The sequence below is a fragment of the Macaca thibetana genome, chromosome 17 (assembly GCF_024542745.1).
Source record: "Macaca thibetana thibetana isolate TM-01 chromosome 17, ASM2454274v1, whole genome shotgun sequence".
Lineage (NCBI taxonomy): Eukaryota > Metazoa > Chordata > Mammalia > Primates > Cercopithecidae > Macaca > Macaca thibetana.
In genome coordinates, this window is record NC_065594.1 from 75,585,282 (window position 1) to 75,610,125 (window position 24,844).

The 24,844-nt window shown below is 40.8% G+C and overlaps 1 protein-coding gene across 1 annotated transcript in view; it reads left to right on the top strand.

Moving 5' to 3' along the window:
• Positions 1-24,844, top strand: part of DNAJC3 (DnaJ heat shock protein family (Hsp40) member C3) — a 108,611-nt gene that overhangs the window by 17,647 nt on the left and 66,120 nt on the right. Inside the window, exon 2 of the mRNA XM_050766572.1 lies at positions 13,248-13,358. Within this exon, the coding sequence (XP_050622529.1) occupies positions 13,248-13,358 (111 nt within the window). The remainder of the gene's footprint in view (positions 1-13,247; positions 13,359-24,844) is intronic.

Consider the following 24,844-nt stretch of genomic DNA (forward strand, 5'->3'; position numbering starts at 1 on the left):
TCCCCTAATCAACTATCTATCACACATTCAGACATTATACTCACATGATAAAACTTGATCGACGAATATCGACCACTATTGGAAACCCTTGATATTACGTAGTGCATACCTTCATTCACTGACATAGTGCATTTCAGTCAAGATTAACCTTGCCAACATGGATATCCCCTACCAAGCTTTGGTCTCTTAATCTACCAGCCTCCGAGAAATCATCATCCCTCTTGGGCGTGTTACTGTCCTCGCTCTGGGCCCTTAACACTTGGGGGTGACTATACTGAAACTATACTTGGCATCTAGTTCTTACCTTAGGGCCATGAAACTAAGATCGCCCACACATTTCCCTTAAATAAGACATCTCGATGGACTAGTGAACTACCACCCTATTAACCAGTCACGGGAGTACTGTCATGCATTTGGTATTTTTAACTTTTGGAGATGCTATCACTTACCATTGTGGAAGGCCTTCTTTGCCTTTTTAAAATTTTATTTTAAATTGTTGTTGGTTTAAAGTCTGTTTTATCTGATATAAGAATGTTTGCTTCAGCTTGCTTTTTCCCCCATTTGTGTGATACATCTTTTGTCACCCCTTTGAGTCTATAGGTGTCTTTAGCCATTAGGCAAGGCTCATGTAGGCCGCAGATGGTTGTGTCTTTTTTTATCCAGTTTGCCGCTGCATCTTTTAGGTGGAGCATTTAGGCCATTTACCTGCAAGGTTAATATTGATATGTGAAAGTTTGTTCCTGTCTTAGTGTTGTTAGCTAGTTGCCTTGGAGTCACAATTGTGTAATAGCTTTATAGGATCTGTGAGCTTTGTATTTACATGTGCTTTTATCATGGCAAATATCCTTTTGTTTCCACATTTAGAACTCTTTTGCACTTTTCTTATAGGTCTAGTCTAGTGGTGATGAATTCCTTTAGTGTTTGCTTGTCTGTAAAAGACTTTGTTTCTCTTTCATTTATGAAGCTTAGTTTGGCAGGATATAAAATTCTTGGTTAGAGTTTTTGTTTGTTTGTTTTCGGAGTCTAAAACGTGGCCCCAGACTCTTCTGGCATGTAAGGTTTCTGCTGAGAATTTCACTCTTAATCTGATGGGATTCCCTTTGTAAATGATTTGACACTTCTGTCTAACTGCTTTTAAGATTTGCTGATAGTCTGATGACTATATTCCTTGGTTATGTTCGTCTTGTATGGTATCTTCCAGGTGCCCTGTGAATTCCTTATATCTGGTTGTCTACATCTCTAGCAATATTAGGGGATTTTTCCTGTTTTATTTCCTCAAATATGTTTTTTAAAATTTCTTACTTTTTCTTCTTCTCCTTCAGAATGCCTGTAAGTTGTAGGTTTGGTTGTTTTACATAATCCCGTATTTCTCAAAGGCTTTGTCTGATTTTAAAAATTTTTTTGAAATTTTAAAACAAATTCTTTTTTTTGTCTGACTGGGTAATTTAAAAGACCAACCTTCAAGCTCTGAAATTTTTTCCTCTTCTTGGTCCAGTTTATTGTTAAGCTTTGGACTGTTTTGACTGTTTTTTTGAAATTCCTTAAATGAATTTTTCACTTCCAGAAGTTTTTTTTTTTTTTTTTTTTTTTTTAAGACATCTATCTCTTCCTTCATTTCCTAGATTGCTTTTTTGGTTATTTTTATGTTGGTTTTCAACCTTCTCTTGGATCTCATTGAGCTTCTTTACAATTCCCACTTTGAATTCTTTTCTCTTATTTCTGAATTTTCATTTTGGTTATAGTCCATTGCCAGAAAGCCAGTGCAGTCTTTTTGGTGGTGTCACAACATTCAGATTTTTCGTGGTACCCAAATTCTTAATGCTGATTCTTTCTCATCTAGAGAAGTTGATACTTGTTGTTGTTTGAATTTACTTCATTTAGATGGAATTTTTTTTTTCTCTCTCCCCCAACCTGCCTTGTGCCTATAGAGTATGCTCTAGGGTAGAGTCTTTTGCTTTGCTTTTATACCCTTGTGTATTTTTGTTGGCAGGTTTTATATTTGTTGTGCAATTCAACCTACAGACCTGTAGGTGGTACTTACTGGTATGAGCCAACAGCAGCAAAAGCAGACAGATGTGTACCTGATCTTTGTTTACACTTGAGATTCACTGTGTTGTTTCAGGTGATCAGCTAAACAGTGGAATTCCCTCGTCCCCTGAGCTTCTGCTTAGCAGTGGGTCAGGGCGAGATAGCTGGGTAGAGCTGGACCACCTAGCTTGCCCATGAATACTCCAATGATGAGCATAGGCACTAGTCCTGATAGGTGTGGTTGAGGTCTCTGCTGCATGTTAGGGGCTGCCTGATGTGTCCCTGTCACACCCTTGTTCTGGGGCTCGTGACTCTCAGTGCAGATGCACGGTGTTGTCTGTCTCCGGGCCACAGTGTAGCTGAGAATCATACTAAATGCCTGTTGTGCACTTCTCCATGGGAGTGGTTTCAAGACATGAGGGCAGAGTCTTGATGGATGAGTAGGAATTTCTTTGGTGGGCAAGTGTGGAAGACCATTTTATGTAATAGCAAATGCAAAGGGATGAAGCATGAGAACGTGGTATATTCAGAGAAGTATAACAGGTTTAGTTTTTTATAGGAGTATGAAGTAAGAGCTGGAGGAATGATGGATGATAAGGCTGGACCCGCGTCATGAGACCTGACTCTGAAAGGTGTTGTTTGCCTTTATATCTGAAGGGATTTAGTTTTAATCTAGCCAATGATGTGAAAATTCTGCAGAATTTTTAGTATAAGTGCATTTTGAAGGATTGCCCTGGCAGCAGCATAGGGGCTGGATTTGGAAGAAGGTAAGATGAGAGCTGGGAACATCTCAGTGAGGAGGCACAATGCCTCTTATGGGGAAAGAAGGGTCTATACCACCAGCTCTTACACTGTGGCAAGTTCTGTAATGGAAATGTGACCAAAGCGCACCAACAGAAAAATAATTCATTCTCTCTGAATGATTAGAGTGTGCCATGGAAATTTTTGTAGAGGAAGTGATATTATCATATAATTAAATGGAAATTATGTTGGGTAAAATTGCAATGTAATAAAGATCTCAGTTTTATTCTGAAAAGAAGAAATGCTGGATACTCTTTTTATCCTAGAAGGCAAGAGAAATTTAGTTTACAGAGTAACTCACCCTCTGGGGTGAGAGCATGACATGGCTTGACATAGCAGTTCAAGGTGTTTTTTACATGTGTTCTTGGCTCCCTTAAGATTTCCGGTTCATCCTGTGAGGTTGGAAACGATTGTAGCTAAAATGTTATGTAAAATGATGGGTTGAGTGAGTGAAGCATGAAAAGCCTAGTAACTGTGGAAAGGTTAGGCTGGTTTACATGGGGAAAAGGATTGTTCACTGTGCTGAAAAGAAAACTGGTCTTTGGAAGTGGATCTTGTTTTGACAGTTGTGAGTCCTTGGGCAGAATGGTTAACTTCCTTGAGCCTCAGTTTTAAAACTATGAAAGACGTTTACTTCCTGGGGTTGTTTTGATGATTTAGTGAAATGAAGATACAGAAGTTTCCAGCACGTAGTAGCTTCTTAATTCTGTTTGTATTACAGTTCTCCTCATAAAGTTTTTTTGTTTTTCTTTTATTTTTTTTATTTTTTATTTTTATTATTATTTTTTTTGAGACGGAGTCTTGCTGTGTCACCCAGGCTGGAGTGCAATGGCCAGATCTCGGCTCACTGCAAGCTCCGCCTCCCGGGTTCACGCCATTCTCCTGCCTCAGCCTCCCGAGTAGCTGGGACTACAGGCACCCGCCACCTCGCCCGGCTAGTTTTTTTTGTATTTTTTAGTAGAGACGGGGTTTCACCGTGTTAGCCAGGATGGTCTCGATCTCCTGACCTCGTGATCCGCCCGTCTCGGCCTCCCAAAGTGCTGGGATTACAGGCTTGAGCCACCGCGCCCGGCCATAAAGAATTTTTTTTTTGAGACAGGATCATGCTCTGTTGCCCTGGCTGGAGTGCAGTGGCATAATTGTAGCACCTGGCCTCAAGTGATTCTCCTGCTTCAGCCTCCTGAGTAGTTGGGACTACAGGTGTGTGCCACCACACCTGGCTCATTTTTAAAATTTTTTGTAGAGATGGTGTTTTTCTTGTCCAGACTGGTCTTGAACTCCTGGCCTTAAGTGATCTTCCTGTGTTGGCCTCCTAAAGTGCTGGGATAATAGATGTGAGCCATTGCAACTGGCCTACTTTTATTGTTTATATAAGATATGGGGTCTCACTGTATTGTCTGGGCCAGTCTCAAACTCCTGGGCTCAAGCAATCCTCCCACTTCAGCCACCTGAATAGCTGAGATTACAGGTCTGCATCACTGAGCTCACCTACCAGACACTTTTACTTATGAAAATTTTCTTTATATATACATTATTTTCACAAAATAAGTGTTCAGAACTGTTTTTATGTCTATAGTTTCTCAGAATAACCGGCTTCAAATAATATGCCAAGGAAGTATGTTTTGGGATGGCATATTCTGGTCTCCTGCAGTCATATTTTGGGAGGGTATGTTCTGAGCCCTAAAATCTGTCTTCCTTTCTTTCCATTCCTTATATCAAGGGCTCCAACAGGCAACCAAGGGATTCAGTTACTTTTGTGCCATCCTACTAAGACACTATGGAGAAACTACAGAGCAGGAATATAAAAGGCTGAGAAAGCTACTGTGTTTAGAAGGAGAAAGAGCAAGGTAAAGTGAATTCCAATCAGCTTTTTGCTGTATTAGATGAAATAGGGAGTTTAGTGTTTTTGGTGACTAAAATGGCAGGTAGTTGATCAGTAAGTTGCTTTGGGTATCCTGGACTCCTGCTTTTTCTGTACTTGACCTATCTAGCCTGTTAATATAAGTCATGTGTGTCTTCTTTCTTATTTTTTCTGTGTTCACTGCTACTACTCCATGGTCATGTCATCATCATGTCACCTGGATTATTATGTAGATAATGAATTGGTTTCCCTCTTCCTCTCTGGATGTTTATTAAAGTCACCTAGCACTTAAAGTGCTCCACTCCAGAATAATTACGTCATGATGGCAAGGAGAGCTAGCCGAAATACTAGACTTTTTTTTTTGAAAGCCTTATTAATCGTGTAACATCTAGGCATTTAAATGTCATGTCCTTTGTTTTTGGATGGTTGGTTTCCCTATTCCAGCCTTTTCGACAAAGGTAGCATCCTTCCTACTTTTCTTTCAGGTTTCAGGTGAGCCTTCAGGGGAATCCCCCAGGGCTGTCCAGTGGAACTTTCTGCATTGATGGGAGATATTTGGTATCATTTGCATTGTCCCATGCAGTGGTGTTGGAGCTCAGGTCACACTACCCCAAAATATGACTTTAGGAACCCACAATATGCTACTCCAAAATTTGTCTCTTTGTCATATTAGTTATTTAGAGTTGGTTATTTTGAGAAACTGTAGACCCAAGAATAGCTCTGAAAAGTTGCCCTTTTGTCAGAGAAATTTACCTCTATAAGGGAAATATTTTTCCCTGCTCTGCACTAGGAGGAGAGGTGCCACTAAATGGAAAAGGCATTGACTTAAAACTGTACAACAAATCTTACTCTTGTTTTCAGTGTTTTTCCTGGCCATCCCCCTGTAACAGATTTCCCCATCACCCTCTACTTCCTTTATTTTAGCAAATGATGGTATTCTGCTGAAGTTTAAACTCTTTCTTTGAAATCTACTCTGGAGATTTACTCGATTCTCTTGAGTTTTCTTCCATGTATGTTTGAGGTATTCATATGAAACAACTCTTGTTAATCTGTCTTTTGTTATAGGGAGTCCCAGTTTATGAAGACAGAAAATTATTTTTTCTCTCCTATACCAGCCACTAGTTATTGAGTACTTAAACTCTTACTAGTATGACTGTGAAACAAGTTTAAATTTTATTTAATTTTAACTGTGTTAGGTGCCTGAACTTGTGCCCTCACAGTACCCTGTGTACATTCTCCCATTATAACACCATAGTGTATATATTCCCAACATTTTATTATTAAACATATTGCAAAGTTGAAAGAATTTTACAGTGTTCTTCCCTACACCCATCATCTAGATTCTACCACTAATATTTTAATATGTTTGTTTTAACACATGTGCATCTGGGCATTTCTCTATCCAACCATTAATCCTTGAAAAAAATGCATTTCAAAATAACACCAGTATACATGCCCCTAAATACTTTAACAGGCATATAACCAACTTTTGTTTGCATGTAAAATTAATGTACAATGAAATGTCCATATTTTTAAGTGTATATTTGCTCAGTTTTGATAACTGCATATAACTGTGTTGTAACCCACACCTCTAAGCAAGATGAGAACATTACCAACAGTTCCCTCCTGCCTCTTCCCAGTCTGTCTTTTCTCTTACCCTCCCAAGCAACCATTGTTTTGATTTTCTTTCTGTAATGTCCTTCAGCACCCCAAAAAGCTTAATATCATGCTCACCATAAAAGAGAAATGCTTTGGCTACTTAGTTTCTGTACGTGCCTTTCTGCACATATTTGAATACCAGTACAACAAAGCGACTTTATTTTTGCTATGGTCTGAATATTTGTGTTCCCCCCATACCCCCAGTTCATATGTTGAAACCTAATCCGATGTGACAGTATTGAGAGGCAGGGCCTTAAGGAGAAGGTGATTAGATTATGCCCTCATGACTGGGATTATTGGCCTTATAAAAGAGGCCTGAAGGAGCTTGTTTTCCCCTTTCACCACATAGGAACTCAACAAGAAAATGCAGTCTATGAGGAATGGGCCCTCATCAGACACTGAATCTGCTGGCACCTTGATCTTGGACTTGCTAGCCTCTAGAACTGTGAGAAGTAAATGTTGTTTATAAGCCATCCAGTTTATGGTATTTTTGTTATAGCAGCCTGAATAGAAGACCTGAGACAATTTTCTAACTAAAAAGATAGGCTATCCTTGCAGTGAAGAAGTTCTTACCCATACCCTAATGGAGAAGACTCCTGATTCTATCAGTCACGTATCCATCACTGGCTACATAAATTACTACTCTTACTCCATCACCGTCCCACTCAATATTCAGTTATATAAAGACTAAATTGTAAAGTTAACTTCAGCAATTTGTATATAAAATAAAATTGGGAATTAGGGAGAAAAATATGGTTAGTACGGTAATTCTTGTTATTCATGGTGGTTATGTTCTGTAGAGTCATCGTGAACACTGCATTAGCAAATATTGAACCATTTCTTCTAGGGGAAATACAGGGTTAAGTTTCTGTAAGCCTCAAATCACAACTTATGTCAACAGATCAAGACATAACCTTGTTTTCTGTGTGTTTCTATTTGAAGACACCTTGCTATATATTGTTGATCTATTAACATTGAACTTGCAGCTAATGGCACTATCTTTCATACTTGAAGAAAGCTTAACTAACACACAATTTTTTTCAGTAAGGCACAGCCCAGCTTTCCTGAGCACAGGAACACCTGACAGTACTTCAGTACTATGCTTGGGAGTCACTTGAAATGGTGAAATCAGTGACAGGAAGCATACACAAAAAAGTGTCACCAAATGTACAGTGGAAAGGACACTTGTTTATAATATAAAAGCTGACACAGGAAGATGGAGTGTTACCTTGTTCAACCTCAACTGGAACATATGCTTGGAGTGATTTCAGTATTTTGCTGCCCTGAACATGCCTGTGTTCTTGAATGACTGTGAAAATGCTGTGAATATGAGTTTGGGGATTACAAATGAATTTTAGTGCATAGGCAAATTCACAAATACAGAATCTGAATTATAAAGATTGACTGTATATACAAATAAACATGTATATAATCAAAGAGAAAATATGCAAAGCTACTACATAGCTTGTGTCTGTAACTGGTCTGAGATGGTAGCTGATATATGTGGCTTCCTTCATCTACTTCCTGTCCTATACCTCTCTTGCCTTCTGCCAGAATTTCAGCTACTCTGGCTTTTTTTTTTTTTTTTTTTTTAAACCTGATTGAATGGTTCATAAACTTTCCTTCTTGAAGGGACTGTGTCTTATTTGCTCTGTTTTTTGATTGCTGTAACATTTCATTAACTTTGTATTGGGCATAAAAGTAGTATGACACGCCCTAGAGAATCTTCTTAGTTCCACTTATCCTACTTTACCTCCATTGCAAAATGGCACACTTGTTTGCCCTTGGTAATTCGGATTCATTTTTCCAACTAGTAGATTAACCAATGTTTTGGCTTGTTGGTTTCAGTGACATAAGAAGTACAAAATGACCCTGTGGCAGTCTCATCTTCCAATTAATCGGAAACATTGTTGTGTACCCTTTGGAAGCATTTCTCCTTTAAGGACTAAGATCTCCAAACCATCCGAGCTCAAAGTTGCCAGGACTAGAAGCAGAAATTTTGCAAGTGGGTCATGTGGGTATAATAATGAGAGGAGCCATTCCTGCTGCTGCTTGTAAAACAGAGCCCCATCCTTTCAGGTTTTTGTCTGCTAACTAGTGCTGCTACTTAACTCTTTACTAAGCCATTCTAGGTGATGGAGTAATGGTAAAACCAATTAATCTTAGTGTCATGAGCACATTGTCCACCTCACTTGCTATGAAGTGAATTCCTTAATGAGAGACATAGTGCTGTATAGAATGCTGTGATGGTAGGTAATACATTCTGTGAGTCTATGAATGGTGGAGTTGGCAGAAGCCTTGCAGGCAAATTCATATCTGGAATATGAGAAATGGATGCATTATGGAAGAGAACCAAATTAAATCAGCCTGCCACTAGGTGGCCAGCTGTCTCTTTTCTACCCATGGTGCCATACTGGAAATTCAGTATTGGTCTCCAGCGCTGGCATATCAGATGCTCTGCAATAGCTTTAGCCAGATCACTTTTTTCAGTTTTGGAAAGGACTAATCTGTGTGTGTGTGTTTTTTTTGTTTGTTTGTTTTTGTTTTTTGAGACAGAGTCTTGCATTGTCACCCAGGCTGGAGTGCAGTGACATGATCTCAGCTCACCACAACCTCCACCTCGTAGGTTCAAGCAATTCTCCTGCCTCAGCCTCCCTAGTAGCTGGGATTACAGGCATGCACCACCACATCCGGCTAATCTCTTTATTTTTAGTAGAGATGGGGTTTTGCCGTGTTGGCCAGGCTGGTCTCGAATTCCTGATCTCAGGTGATCTGCCTGTCTTGGCCTCCTGAAGTGCTGGGATTACAGGCCTGAGCCACCGCACCTGGCCTGATCTTTGTTTTTGAACCCATTCATAATCTCCATCTCTGTCACCATGGCCACTTTGTTCATGGGTCCATTGCACAAGCTTAGATATGATGGAGAAGGAGGTTGAGTGACATCCATAGAGTATGTCATTTTATCTACCTGATTATTAAGAGCCTCTGCATTGTTGTGCCCACCTTGTCTCTGATGGTTCAGTGCTGCTGCTTAAGTTTCTGCGCAACTCTAAAATCCCATCATCCCCACTGAATTCAACTTATCTCAATATTGACTTCCTCCTGTAGTCATACCTGTCCTACAAAGGGGAGTGACAAGAATTTTGAAAACCTTGTAGGTGGTCCCTCAGTAATACATTTCTCCCTCTCTTTAAAAAAAATTTTTTTTTTTGTTTCAGAGACAAGGTTTGCTCTGTCTCCTAGACTGGAATACAGTGGCACGATCATAGCTCGCTGCAGACTTGAACTCCTGGGCTCAAAGGATCCATCCTCCTGCCTCAGCCCCCCCAAGTATTAAATAGCTGGGACTACAGGTGTGTGCCACCATGCCTGGTTAATTATTTTATATTTTTGTAGAGATGAGGTCTCATTATGTTGCCCAGGCTACTCTTGAACTCCTGGCCTGAAGCAGTTTTCCTGTCTTGACCTCACAGAGTGTTGGGATTATAGGCATGAGCTACTGCGCTTGGCCACTAATAGGTTTCTCAATGCCTTAGTAAAAGGAATGTTTTCTAGGCCCTCTCCTGGACATGAGTGGCAGTTTGGTGTGTAGGTAACACATGATAAATCCAGTCCAACCTTCTTGTCTCTCTAAGCCTTTGGATTCCTCTCTTCTTATGCTAGGGAAACTTTGGAACCTCAGCCTTATTAAATGTTAAATTAATATAATTAATGTTTAACTAATTAAATTAAACTTCAAGTTTCAGTCAGCCAATCAAGTAAGCTGTTAAAGCCACTTCCAGTTTTGTGAGTTAACACATTAAATGTGGGATCTCTAGTATAGAAGTAGTCAAACCTTTTCTGTAAAGAGTCAGATTGTAAATATTTTAGGTTTTAGAGGCCATATGGGTTTTGTTACAACAACTCTGTTGTGCTGCTACAGTGTGAAAGAAGCCATAGACAATATGGCCCATCCATTAATGGGCATGGCCCCGTTCTTGTAAAACTTTATTTACAAAAAACGGTTTGTTGACCTCTGCTTTATAAGCATGCACATATAAATGAATTAGAGCCAAAGTAGTGTTATATTTCACCCTCCTGGTCTAGCACCTTTAGAATCTATTGCCATGTATGTTCTGTGGGATTCTGCTCGTTTATCAACAGATCTTTTGGTGTGTTCAGCTACTTCCTTTGGGTCATAGTATATACCTGTTCCTCTGGAGCCTGCCAAGATTAGACATGGGTTAGTGACAATGGCAGTGGTTAGGGTGTGTCTTGAGGATGAGCATCCTCTTTTAAGGCCTCCACCGTAGGTAAAGCCGTCCTCAGGTTTTTAAGCAGTGGAAGACTCATCTCCTCAGACAAGGGGGGAAAACTACTTCTGGTAAGGGAGACTCAGAAGGACTTGGGGGTTCAAGTTGGTCAGTTTCATTTGGGTCCAAATAAATATTCCCATTCCAAATTTAAGGATTCTGTTCTTTACTAATCTGTGCCCTTTCGTAGGAGAAACTTGGTGAGACCATGAATTCAGCTATTGTTTTAATTCAGCAACCCTCATAATCAAATTAAATTTTATATTTGATTTTCAGCTGAATCTGACCATGACTTGAGCTGAAAGTTGGATCTGGGTTGGTTATCTTCTCCCTGTAGGTGCCCCAGTGCAGCAATTCCCAAACCTTTTGGGCACCAGAGATTGGTTTTGTGGAAGACAGTTTTTCCACGGACCGGGTTGGGTAGGGGGAGGATGGTTTCAGGATGAATCTGTTTCACCTTAGATCATCAGGCATTAGTTAGAGTCTCATAAGGAATGCACAACCTAGACCCCTTGCATGCGCAATTGACGATAGGGTTTGTGCTCCTATGAGAATCTAATGATCTGACAGGAGGTGGAGCTCGGGTGGTAATGTTCGCTGGCTTGCTGATCACTTCCGGCTGTGTGGCCTCGTTCCTAACAGGCCATGGACTGGTACTGGTCCATGGCTGGGGGCTTGGGGACCCTGCTCTAGGGCTCTCAAAAGAACCCACCCCACATCACAGTACTTATTTTCATAATTTCTGCCATTGTGGTCAGTTGCAGCAGCCACTTGGGCTTCTAAGACATGTGCCTCAATTAGTACTTCATTACAGTCAACCAAAGTGATAGCTTAGTTAATTGTGACTCCAATACCTACTGTGGATTACTAGCATTTCATCTCCCATTGGCGATGAACTTAGCACTGCATTGAAGCCCAAGATCATGACCAAACCAGTCCTCAAATTGCATCTCTGTGGGCCTGTCTCCTAGGACTGCTCCCAATACCAATCGTGTGTCACTCATGGTCCATTGAGGAGAGATAGAAATCATGTAGTTACTTAGAAAGGGGAAGTTTAATCTCAGAACCGTTAAGTTATGATAGAAGAGTAACTAAAGATGTAAAGAGAACTCTGACAGATATTCTAGGACTAAGAGATAGCCTCAAGGAAGGACCAACCTGCAAGAGGGGTCCCCTCTACCAGGCTGGGGTTTAGATCTTACTGGAGAAGGTATAGCTGTAGCCCAGGTTTGCTGATGAAGAAGATTGCTGGATGGCTGGTCCATAGTAACTGGGCAAGCAGAAGACAATCCTTTCACATATAGGTGAGCCAAGGCTGGTCAGCCTGTCTATGAAGGGAGTCCAGGTGCTTCTGTGGGTGTGAAATCTGGAGTGTGTGGGCTAATGTTGCCAGGTCACTGAGGAACTGGACCCCTGGGCATACAGCTATGGCTAAGTACCCCTGGATGTCCTCCTCATCCATACCATGCACCAGGAAGTCCACCCCATGACAGACCATGCAGCAGGAGCCAGAAGACAGTTAAAATACAGCAAGCAGAACTAGGAAGTGTCCTTTCTGCAGTGTTGCTTCAGTGCCCTATACTGACAAAGCATAACATTATACTCACTGTAAAGAGGAAATGCTTGCAAACTCCAGGCCTTTATTGCAGTGCAAGTACCGAAGGATGAATTCAGAGCCAAGAGGCAATACATTGATAATTGGCCTAGTCCATCAGATCATGTTATTGATTCTGCAGTAGTTCCCTATTTTAAGACAAGTAAATATTCAAAGCCATAGTCAGGTCCTCTAGTTCTTTGACCTCATACTACTATCTTCCTCTTGGCTCTGCTGCAGCCATCCAGGCCTCTCTGCTGTTTCTGGAACATATCTGCATGCTCCCGACTTAGGACCCTTGCACTAGCTGGTCCCTCTTCCTGGAAGCTCTTTTCCTAGTTGTCTGCATGGTGAGTTCCTCACTTTTTTCAAGTCTTGTTCAGATGTCAGCTTCTCAAGAAGTCCCGCCCTTTACCCCCTTGTTTACTACTCTAAGTACCTTGAACTCCTTACCTCTTTACATGGCTTGACTTTTTCCACAGTACTTTTCACGTAACATGCTATGTAATTTACCTATTTATCATATCTGTCTCCTTCCACGATAACATCAGGCGCCAGGAGGGTATCAGGGGCAGGAGTTTTTGAATGTTGCTCACTTATGCCAGATACCTAGAATAGTGCCTAGTGCATTATAGGTGCTTAATAAATACTTAAATGTTATAACAGTCTATATGATACTCATTAAAGGTGAGATTCTAACTTCAAACAATTTTCCTTTTATTGTTCAAAATATGTTTACTACTTCTGCATTACACAACTTTCCTTTATTTTCTAGACTGGTTACATTCTTTTGACTAATTAGGTCAAGATGGGTATATTTTTTGTCTTGTACTCCATAAAATGAAATAGGGTTTGTATTTTATGTTATGTTCTTTACATCATTTTTCAGCCTCTGTGAGTTTTCTCATCTGAGTAGATGACTGAGACAGATAACTATTTTTAATATTATATTTTTTAGAATTAAATCTTGGTTTGTGGAAAGTTAACTGATTGTTTTTAATTTTGTTTTTAGGTGCCGAATGTGGAGTAAATGCAGATGTTGAGAAACATCTTGAATTGGGCAAGAAATTACTTGCAGCTGGACAGCTAGCTGATGCTTTATCTCAGTTTCATGCTGCCGTAGGTTTGTATCATGAAACCAAATCACTCAGTGTCTTAGTGAATTCTAGTAATATCTCTTCTTTTTAAATAATATCTAAAATAAACATTATTTCATGTTTAAATAAAACATTTAAATATATTTGTGGGATTCTGAGGGAAATAGATTGATAAAATAAATGTGTAACACTTAAATGTATGTGCATCTAACATGAGAGAATTTTGAAGGTTAGTGAGGCCTGCCGCTACCAAGGATAATTCAAGATAACTGTGACAAGCAGCTTTTCTCAGTGTATTATTTGGCTTCTGACTTTTTTTTTTTTTTTTCTTGAGACGGAGTCTTGCTCTGCCACTATCGCCCGGGCTGGAGTGCAGTGGCGCGATCTTGGCTCACTGCAAGCTCCGCCTCCCGGGTTCATGCCATTCTCCTGCCTCAGCCTCCCTAGTAGCTGGGACTACAGGCGCCCACCACCACGCCCGGCTAGTTTTTTGTATTTTTAATAGAGACGGGGTTTCACCACGTTAGCCAGGATGGTCTTGATCTCCTGACCTTGTGATCCTCCTGCCTTGGCCTCCCAAAGTGCTGGGATTATAGGCATGAGCCACCATGCCCAGCTGGCTGTTTACTTTTTGAACAGATTTTACTGAATGCAGTTTAATTTTCTTGATGACTTGGGTTTTCAGTATGTTTACTTGATACCCTTGGGAGATGCTGCAGTTCATTGCCTCTTCAGTATTGGTCAGACCCCAGCTGCTCTTTATTTACACTGTTGCTTATTTCTTACTCGTGTCTGTCTGTAGAATCAACTGTCGTTGAAGCTGTTCATCTCTTAGGACTGTAAGAAGTGAGATGACCAGAATAAATAGGTTCTTAATGAAGGCTTAATGGATTTTCTCTTTTCTTTTTATCTTTTTTCTTTCTTTTTTTTTTCTTTTTTTTGAGACAGGGTCTTGCTCTGTCACCCAGGCTGGAGTGCATTGGTGTGATTATGGCTTACTGCAGCCTCAGCTTCCTGAATAGTTGGGATTATAGGTGTGTGCCGCTATATCCAACTACTTTTTACAATTTTATTTTTTATATTTTTGTAGAAATGGGGTCTCACTATGTTGTCCAGGCTGGTCTCAAACTCGTGGGCTCAAGCAGTCCTCCTGCCTTGGCCTCCCAGAGTGTTGAGATTGTATGCATGAGCCACCACACCTGGCCTGGATTTCCTTATGAGTCACTGCTAAACTTTTGTGCTGGGACTTTTTGACATTAACTTTCCTCAGAGTCCTTTTTATTTACTTATATATTTTTACCTTGATTTGAATGGTTGAGTGTGTCTAGTTAACAACCTGACAGGTAGGGAGGGTGGTGTTTTTTTTGTTTGTTTGTTTGTTTTTTGAGACAGGATCTTGCTCTGTCATCCAGGCTGGAGTGCAGTGGCGTCATCTTGGCTCACTGCAACCTCTGCCTCCTGGGCTCAGGTGATCCTCCCACCAAAGCCTCCCGAGTAGCTGGGACTACAGGTGCATGCCACCATGCCCAGCTAATTTTTGTATTTTTTTATAGAAACTGAGTTTTGCCATGTTGCCTAGCCAAACTCTTGTTTTCAAGCCATCTGCATGCCTCAGCCTCCCAAAGTGCTTGGATTATACGTGTGAGCTACCGTGCCCAGCTGATGTGTTTTTAAATAAGATACAACTGTGCTCTCAGAAAAACTATCATCCTATTGTTGTAATTTATTATATAAACTCAATGTAGTTAGGTTTTGGTTTGTCATACTTTTCTTTATGCTTTTTTCTTAAACTCAGATTTTTATTACAGATGTTATTAGCTCTCTGAACTTATAGGAAACAGATTTTTTTGATTAGAAACCTCTATTCAAGGCTGGGCATGGTGGCCCACACCTGTAATCCCAGAACTTTGGTAGGCTGAGGTGGGCGGATCACTTGAGATCAGGAGTTTGGGACCAGCCTGGACGACATGGTGAAACGCGTCTCTACTAAAAATATAAAAATTAGCCAGGCGTGGTGGTGGCCACCTATAATCCTAGCTACTTGGGAAGCTGAGACTGGAGAATCTCTGAGACCTGGGAGCGGAGGTTGCAGTGAGCCAGGATCGCACCATTGCACTCTAGCCTGGGCGACAGAGTGAGACTCCATGTCCAAATTAAAAAAACAAAAAACCAAAACTCTACTCAAGAGACATGGCAAAATTATAAGAACATAGAAAAATTGAAAAATGAGGAGAAAAGTGAAAAAAAGATACCTTTGTGAGTAGTAGAGAAAGCCATTCCACACAACTAAAGGGTTCACTCTACCAGAAAATATCAATTTTAAATGGATGTGAGCCTAATAATAAAACCTCTAAATACATAAAACAAGAATTGACAGAGCTAAAGACAGAAGAAATGAACAAATTCGTAATTATAGTGGAAGGCTTTAGCCTCTTTCAATAGCATATAGGAAAACATTCAACAGTAAAGATGTTAACTTGACCCAATTGAAATACACATAACACCTTCACACAGCTACAGAATACACATTCTTCCAAGTGTAAGAACATTACAATAAAAATATTATAGGAAAGTCTCATGAACATAACTACAAAAATTCTGAAAAACCTAATAGCAAATGAATCTAAATTTTAAAGAAGTCCAAATATTATGTTTGTACACACAAATACATATACACACCACTGGTTTCTATTACAAGGATGTAAATTTGGTTTGGCATTCAAAAGTCAGTATAAGTCATCACATTAAAAGACTACAGGAGCCTGTAATCCCAGCACTTTGGGAGGCCGAGATGGGCGGATCACAAGGTCAGGAGATCGAGACCATCCTGGCTAACCCGGTGAAACCCTGTCTCTACTAAAAAATACAAAAAACTAGCCGGGCGAGGTGGCGGGCGCCTGTAGTCCCAGCTACTCGGGAGGCTGAGGCAGGAGAATGGCGTAAACCCGGGAGGCGGAGCTTACAGTGAGCTGAGATACGGCCACTGCATTCCAGCCTGGGCGACGGAGCAAGACTCCTTCTCAAAAAAAAAAAAAAGACTACAGAGAAAAATATTCTTTCAAAGGTGCAGAAGAAGTATTTGATAAATATTTAACACCATTTGTGAAAGAAAAAACACCTTTTAAACAGTTTGGGAATGTATATTGATGAGTACACCAAAAATCCTATGGCTACCATCATACTTTATGGTGAATATTGGTAGCTCTCCTCATACCCCACCACTGCTGAGATGGAGAATGAGACAAGGATACCCACTATTACTACTTGTAATCAACATTCTGCTAGAGGTCCTAGTTAATGCAGTTTTGTTTTTGTTTTTGTTTTTGAGGCAGAGTCTCGCTCTGTCACCCAGGAGGCTGGAGTGTAGCAGTGCAGTCTTGGCTCACTGCAACTTCTGTCTCCCAGGTTTAGGCGATTCTCCTGCCTCAGCCTCCCAAGTAGTGGGGATTACAGTCATGCACCACCATGTCCAGCTAATTTTTGTATTTTTAGTAGAGGCGGTTTCGCCATGTTGGCCAGGCTGGTCTTGAGCTTCCTGACCTCAAGTCATCCACCCGCCTCCCAAAGAGCTGAGATTACAGGCATAAGTCACTGTGCCTGGCCTAGCCAGTGCAATTTGTGTACCAATTTTCTATCTTGCAACCTTGCTGAACTTGTTTATTAGCTCTAATAATTTTTGTGTTTGTGTTGATTCTTTAGGATTTTCCATATACAACATTATGTTATGGGAAAATATAGTTTTACTTATTTTTGTCATGGGAGGGACCCGGTGGGAGTTACTTTAATCATGGTGGTGGTTATCCTCATGCTGTTCTCATGATAGTGAGTTCTCACGAGATCTGATGGTTTTATAAGGAACTTTTCCCCCTTTTGCTTGGCACTTCTCCTTCCTGCCATCATGTGAAGAAGACGTGTTTGCTTCCCCTTCTGCCATGATTGTAAATTTCCTGAGGCCTCCCCAGTCATGCTGAACTGTGAGTCAATTAACCCTCTTTCCTTTACAAATTACCCAGTCTTGGGTATGTCTTTATTAGCATTGTGAGAACGAACTAATACAATTGCCCAGCCACTATAATTTGGCAAGAAATAGGGCATAAAGATTTTGAGAAAGGAAGAAATAAAACTCATTCACAGAGAACTTGATGATACACAAATAATCTGCAAACTATCATAATTGAAATGAATTTAGCAAGGCCACTCACTAGATAACAAATTCAACATACTTTTGTAGCAACAGAGTCTCTATATATTAGCAATAAACAAATACAAAAAAAAACCTGAGAATAAACCTAATGAAAGGTGTGCAAGAACACTTTGCTGAAAACCCCAGGAATAGTTATAAGAAACTTACAAAACACTTAAAATTAAGAGATATACCATGTTCATGAATAGGAAGATTCAATATTGTAAAGATGTCAAGTGGCCCCCAGATTGGTCTACAGATTCAATTAAATCTAATCAAATTCTAGCACTTTATTTCATTGAAATTGACCAACTGATTCTAAAACGTCTTATGGAAATGCAAAGGGCTTCTCGAGTCGCCTTGTGGACGAGATTTAAGACAACCCAAGCCAGCTCTCTTTGGTCTGTGAGAAGCATACATGTATTCTTTGCCTTGACCATGTCTGTAGACAGAGGACAGTCCAAATAGCAACCCCTTCTTCCTTCTTATGAGAGCAGAGAGCCTGCTAGTCTCTTGCCATTTAGATTTTTCGGGGATGAGTCAGATACACCAGTCAATCTACTCTGTCCTGCAAAGAGGACACTTACAAACTTTTCCAAGTGGCCCTAGATATCTCACCTTGGAAGGTAGGGGTAGCTGGCACCTGTTGGGATGTCAGGTGAAACATAAATAGTTCCACTGCAGTAGCCTGCTCTATAAATATACAGAGAACTTCTATCGTGTACTCTATGAAGCTATTAGAAAGTATAGCTTTGTGGATTACCTTGAAAAGGGAAACAGATTTTAATCTTGGACTTGCCACTGGATAATCCTGTGACATTTGTCCAGTTATGTAAGAAAACGCACACTTTAAAAAGTTACCTGCAAGTTCCCAGCAGTTTTCACTGTGTCACCCATGGGAATTTTTGTGAAAATCAGATGGTAATAATGAATATAAATATTTCTTTGAAAATAGTGTACAATCACTCAGGAGGCTGAGGCAGGAGGGCTGCTTGAGCTCAGGAGTTGGAGATTGCAGTGAGCTGTGATTGTGCCACCACACTCCAGCCTGGGTGATGGAGTGAGACTCTGTCTCTCTCCTTCCCTGTCTTTTTTTTTCTTTAAAAAAAAAAAAAAAAAAGTGCAATAGGATATATAAAGAATGTAGAAATATAATTTTTGTGTCTCCGAAAATTAAGACTTTTCTAAAAACAGGTTTGCTATAATAACGGGTTTCTTAACTATGTGACATTTCTGTTAGGAAGTTTGCATTTCAATTTCAATGACTAACTCACCTTAAAAAATAGTGGTTACTTTGCACAATAATTTGCACAAGTTTTTTCACTAAGGGCTATTTACTGTGTGACCACATCGTTACTAAGTCCACACTTTTTCTGGTGATTCAAACTGTCTTCAGTGCTGCAGCATGGCAATTTAAAATTTTTTCAGTTACTGTGTTAGAAAAAGTGTGTCTTAAAGTATTTATTCTTACCTACTACCATTAGAATATTTGCAGAAATGTATATACCTTCTACCTATTTTATACTTTATTGTTTGTTTTCTTAGTCTCACATGTATTAGAAACATCAAGGGCTATGGCATATAATTAAAGTAGTTTTAAATGACTGCTCCTTTTTTTTGTAGCTTTATCACTGCAATACAAGACTTTTTGAGACAGCTCTTTCCCAAAATTCCCAGTAAAATGTTACTATGTTCACCAAGAGGTATAAATCAGTGATGCTGAAACATGGCAATTTATTGGTGTGATTTAGTAAAGGGAGAATGTAAGTCATTGCTAGTGCATTCTGAATCTGAATAACAGGCCAGTGTGGTGGCTTACAACTGTAATTCTAGCACTTTGAGCACTTTGGAAGGCTGAGGCAGGAGGATTATTTGAGGCCAGGAGTTTGAGACCAACCTGGGCAACATTGCAAGAGCTCATCTCCACAAAAGTAAAATAAAAAAAAAAAGTTAACCAGGCATGACGGTACCCACCTGTAGTCCTAGCTACTTGGGAGGCTGAGGTGGAATGATTGCCTGAGCCCAGGAGTTTGAGGAGGCATTGAGCTGATGGTGCCAGTGTGCTCTGGCTTGGACGACAGAGTGAAACTCTGTCTCCCAAATAAAGTGTCATTTTGTTCAATGTGATCTGGCAAGTAGCAGTGACTCTCAAATGGGATACACATCATAATTCTTTTTTTTTTTGTTTTTTTGAGACGGAGTCTTGCTCCGTTGCCAGGCTGGAGTGCAGTGGCACGATCTCTGCTCACTGCAACCTCTGCCTCCCAGGTTCAAGCGATTCTGCCTTGGCCTCCCGAGCAGCCTGAGCAGTTAGGAGTACAGGCATGTGCCACCACGCCCAGCTAATTTTCATATTTTTAGTAGAGATGGGGTTTCACCATGTTGGCCAGGATGGTCTCGATTTCTTGACCTGATGATCCGCCCCTCCTTGTTCTCCCAAAGTGTTGGGATTACAGGCATGAGTCACTGCGCCTGGCCACACATCTTGATTTCTAGGAAGACCATTTATCATTTTAGTTCATGTAGGACACATTGTTCATAACAAACTATAGAAAATAAAGTTTAAGGCTGGGCGTGGTGGCTCACGCCTGTAACCCAGCACTTTGGGAGGGTGAGGTGGGCGGATCACCTGAGGTCAGGAGTTCGAGACCAGCCTGGCCAACATGGTGAAACCGTGTCTCTACTAAAAATACAAACAGTTAACCGGGCATGGTGGCAGCCTGTAATCCCAGCTACTTGGGAGGCTGAGGCACGAGAATTGCTTGAACCTGGGAGGCGGAGGTTGCAGTGAGCTGAGATCACGCCACTGTGCTCCAGCCTGGGCGACAGAGTGAGACTCTGCCTCAAAAAAAAAAAAAAACCAAAAAAACAAAAAAAAAAAAACAGAAAATATATTTTAAATTTTCTATTATAGTGGAATGGGAGAGTTCTCATATCTCCCTTGCAGGGCGTGCAACAGGGTTGTGGCTTCCGTCTTTGGGGCCCTGCTGCTCAAACCGTTACTGGGAACACGCAGATGGGCAGGTGAAGAGGCCGTGCGTGGGGAGCGCTTTTGGGTTCCGGCCCCATGGCAATGTCTAGGATTCCTGAAGCCCAAGTGGGCGTGTGTTACAGTGTGCTCTTTCAGCTATGCCATCTGCAGATGGCTTGTGTTAGTCAGCTCAATAGACCCTCTGCCTTCTTGCAAGGACGGGGCCAGTGTCACAGCCTGAGTTCTTGCTCAGTGTACTGGCAGAATCAGATCATATGTGGGCTGGAAGGTTAAGTGCAAGGTTTATTGAGTGGTGGAGGTGGCTCTCAGCAAGATGCATAGGGAGCTGAAAGTGGGGGATCCCCCCAGAGTGGGAGGGTGGTCTTCTTCTGGAGTCGGGCTGCCCAGCGGCCAGACTCTTCTATGGCCACCCCTGGCTGAACTCCCCTCGGCATCCACGTCACTGTGCCGTCTCTGCTCTGCCAGTGTCTGCTGGTATGTTGTTCTTCTCCTGTAGACATCCAGTCATTTGTGTCTGTGTCTGCTTAAGGTCTTGGATTTATATGGGTACAGTATGGGGTGCGTGGCTGGCCAGAGTGATCTTGGAAAATGCAACATTTGGGCATGAAAACAGGAGTGCCTGTTCTCACTTAGGTCTGTGGGCACAGGCCCAAGGGCGCAGCCCTCACCAGGGACCCCACCCTTCTCTACCCAGCACTTCCCTGCCCCCCTCCCATATCAATAGGATTATGCAGTAGATGATGATGGGGTGTTGTGGCCTTTTGAAACTCTTATGAGATGTGTGTTTATCAGAAAAGAACTATGGGGATAATGAATCCTGGGATCTGAAACCCTAAATTTATTAGACTTTACAGAGGGTCTTAGGTATATCTGGCACGAACGAATGTCTTAAGTGGAAGATTAAATGGTGGGCAGTGTGAAATGATTGATTTCTTCATTTACTTGGTAAGAACGCTTACATAGTTTTGCTGAATCAAAACACAAAATCCATTTCTACATTTTTATATCACTTAAACTTGTTACGGTGCTCTCTCATCACATTTCAGCCTCACTTCTGAAATGAGGACAAACATTACTGTTTACATGTACACGAAAGGAAACAAAAAGTGCTCTAGCAACTTTCTGAAGGTCATATTCCAGTTCAAAAGATTCTGAGCTATGCTACTATTTTAATGTCTGGTAAGTTCAGTAAATTGTTGAATGAAGGAGTTTAATTGGGTGAGCTGAGCGCAAGAATAAAACTTTTTCCGTATCCAGATATGGTTTGGCTGTGTCCCCACCCAAATCTCATCTCGAATTGTAGCTCCCATAATTCCCACATGTCGGAGGGACCTGGTGGGAGATAATTGAATCATGGGGGTGGTTCCCCCCATACTGTTCTCACAGTAGTGAATAAGTCTCACGAGATCTGAAGATTTTATAAATTCGCTTGGCTCTCATCTTGTCTGCTGCCGTGTAAGATGTGCCTTTTGCCGTCTGCCATGATTGTGAGACCTCCCCAGCCACATGGAACTGTGAGTCCATTAAACCTCTTTTTTTAAAAAAAATACTCAGTCTTGGGTATGTCTTTATCAGCAGCATGAAAACGGACTAATACACCAGGCCAGCGTGTTTTTCCTGTGCCTCTCACTACCACCATTTACAGCATCACTTGTAATTGGCTTTCTGATGTGTTTTCTCCAGATAGTAGTTGTACTGTTTTATTCTGGCTAATTTTCTCATAATTGAATTGTTTGATAGTTTTAGGATTCTGGGTAGAGGTTAAATCCATCTCCCATAATAATAAGCTAGTATAAGGATTTGAATTATGTGGCTTAAAATGAAATATAGTATTTCCATATGTAGGCTTGCAAATAATTTACATAATGAACAATATTATATATTGGATGGATAATAGGAAAAGTACTTGTTTTCAAGATTATCAAATCTTGTGTTGGTTAAAAGGAAGCATGCATTTCTAAACCGAGTCTTGTTTCAGTTGCTACTTCATGCACAATGATGTAGGAATGGACTGTACTTCCAGGAACTGTTGGTATTTTAAGATGAAGAACCAGGGAAGGCTATTTTGATTTACCATGCAAGTGACCCCATGCCTCTAAGAAAATTGAGATGGAGTCTCGCAGTGTCACCCAGGCTGGAGTGCAGTGATGTGATCTCAGCTCACTGCAACCTCCACCTTTCGGGTACAAGCGTTTCTCCTCCCTCAGCCTCTGGAGTAGCAGCGATTATAGGTGTGCACCACCATGCCTGGCTAATTTAAATATTTTTAGTAGAGACGGCATTTCACCATATTGGCCAGGCTGGTCTTGAACTCCTGGCCTCAAGTGATCCACCCGCCTCGGCCTCCCAAAGTGCTGGTATTACAGGCATGAACCACTGTGCCTGGCCGGAAAATTGATTCTTGATTCATGTATTAAACTATTGTCATTTGGTTCTCGGAGTACAAAGAAATTCAGTTTCTCCTGTTATATTCTCACAGTGCAGAGTACGTCTGTGACCTCTGTTCATCCAAATGTGTGGGAATTTCTCTCCACCAAGTACTCCTACAGATTCTTCAGCAGACAGCAGCTGGATATCATCTAATTCTGTTCAGTTCTGACACTGTCTACCTGGAGGTAGCCTAAGATCCCACAGATTGAGAGCTCAGCACCTCAAGACCGCTCCTGACTTCAGAAGCCATTCCTAAGGCCCTGGTTGTTTTACCTATGCTTCTGACTGACTGGCTGTAAATGAGGATTCCCATGACCCCTTCCTTGGGTTCAGTTAATTTGCTAGAGCAGCTCACAGAACTCAGGGAAACACTTAGGTTTACTGGTTTATTATGGGATATTACAGAGGATACAGATGAACAACCAAATAGATGGAAGAGATCCATAGCCAGGCATATGGGAAGGGATATGGTGTTTCTTTGCCCTCTCTAAGTGTACCATCCTCCAGGAGCCTCCATGTTTTTGGCTGCATGGAAGTTCTTCCAAACCCTGTCGTTTTAGGTTTTTGTGGAAGCTTTATCACTTAGGCATGATTTATTATATCATTGGCTATTGGTAACCAATTCAGCCTTCAACAACCCTAGGAGGGTAGAGGGTACTCAAAGTTCCAACCTTTTCACCTGGTAGGTTCCCCTGGCAACTACCCATCCTGAAACTATCTAGGGGTGCCCAGCTACCAACCATTTCATTAGTATACAAAAAAGTAATCACTCCAGAGATCCCATGGGTTGCAGGAGCTGTATGTCAGGAAACTGGAAGAAGACCAAATATATATCTCATAGTACAACAGATTCTTTATTTTTGTAGGTTTGGTGTTATAAATTGCAGTTCCAATTCCGTTTCCTATCTTAAAATGCCTAAGAACTGAACAGTAAAATTAGTGAAACTGAACACTCCAGAAATACTGTATGTAGACAATTTTTGTATATGATGGGATCCTTAATACAAAAGTTAAGTCATACGCAGTCCTCTCTGGAGATTTTTTCTTCTTGGATTGGAATGGTCAGGTTTTTCCAAATAGAAATCTAATGCAGTTTACTGTATACGATGTTAATGCTGTGTAAATAATTGTTTTACTGTACTTTTTAGGGAATAATGAAAAAAGTCTGTACATGTTCAATACAGACACAGTTTTTTTTCCCCTAAATATTTTCAGTCTGAGGGTGGTTGAATCCACAGATGCGGAACTGTGAATAAAGACGGCCAAATGTGTATAAATAATTAATAATCATTGCTTAGTGTTAGGTGCAGTAAGGGAATTATAGAATGTTATGGAATTTGAGAGAATGAAAGGTTTATTTTTCCATGTATAGTCAAATAAGTCATTTGAGCTGTGCCTCAAAGATTGAGAAGGATTTGGACATATGAAATTGATGGGGTTGTGTTCTTCAGGCCTTAAATCATGGTATTTATGGTATTATTCTTTGCTTAGTGTGAATAACCCTGGATAACTTAAGTTTTTTTAAAAAATTAATGAATATAAAATTAATCCATATGCGTTGTGAAACATTTTGGAACACATGGACTGCAGGAAGAAGAAACCCCATCTCTGCATGGATAGCCACTGCTGACATGCAGTGAACTGCCTTCGGCTCTCTGGTGCGTCACTTAAATGTTAGTAATTCTTAGGTGTGAAATCATTCTATGGCCAGTTCACAAACCAAACCCATAAAACTTTAATTTATTGCACCATACAAATAAAATATAAACTGAACTGAAAAATACTGTATATCAAACATGTTCTAAATGTAGTTACTCTGTTTCCTACTCTTTGCTCAAGTTAATTACAGTATTTTGTAAGAAATATCCTATATTCAGGCTACTGATTTTGCTCTCCTGTCCTTGCCT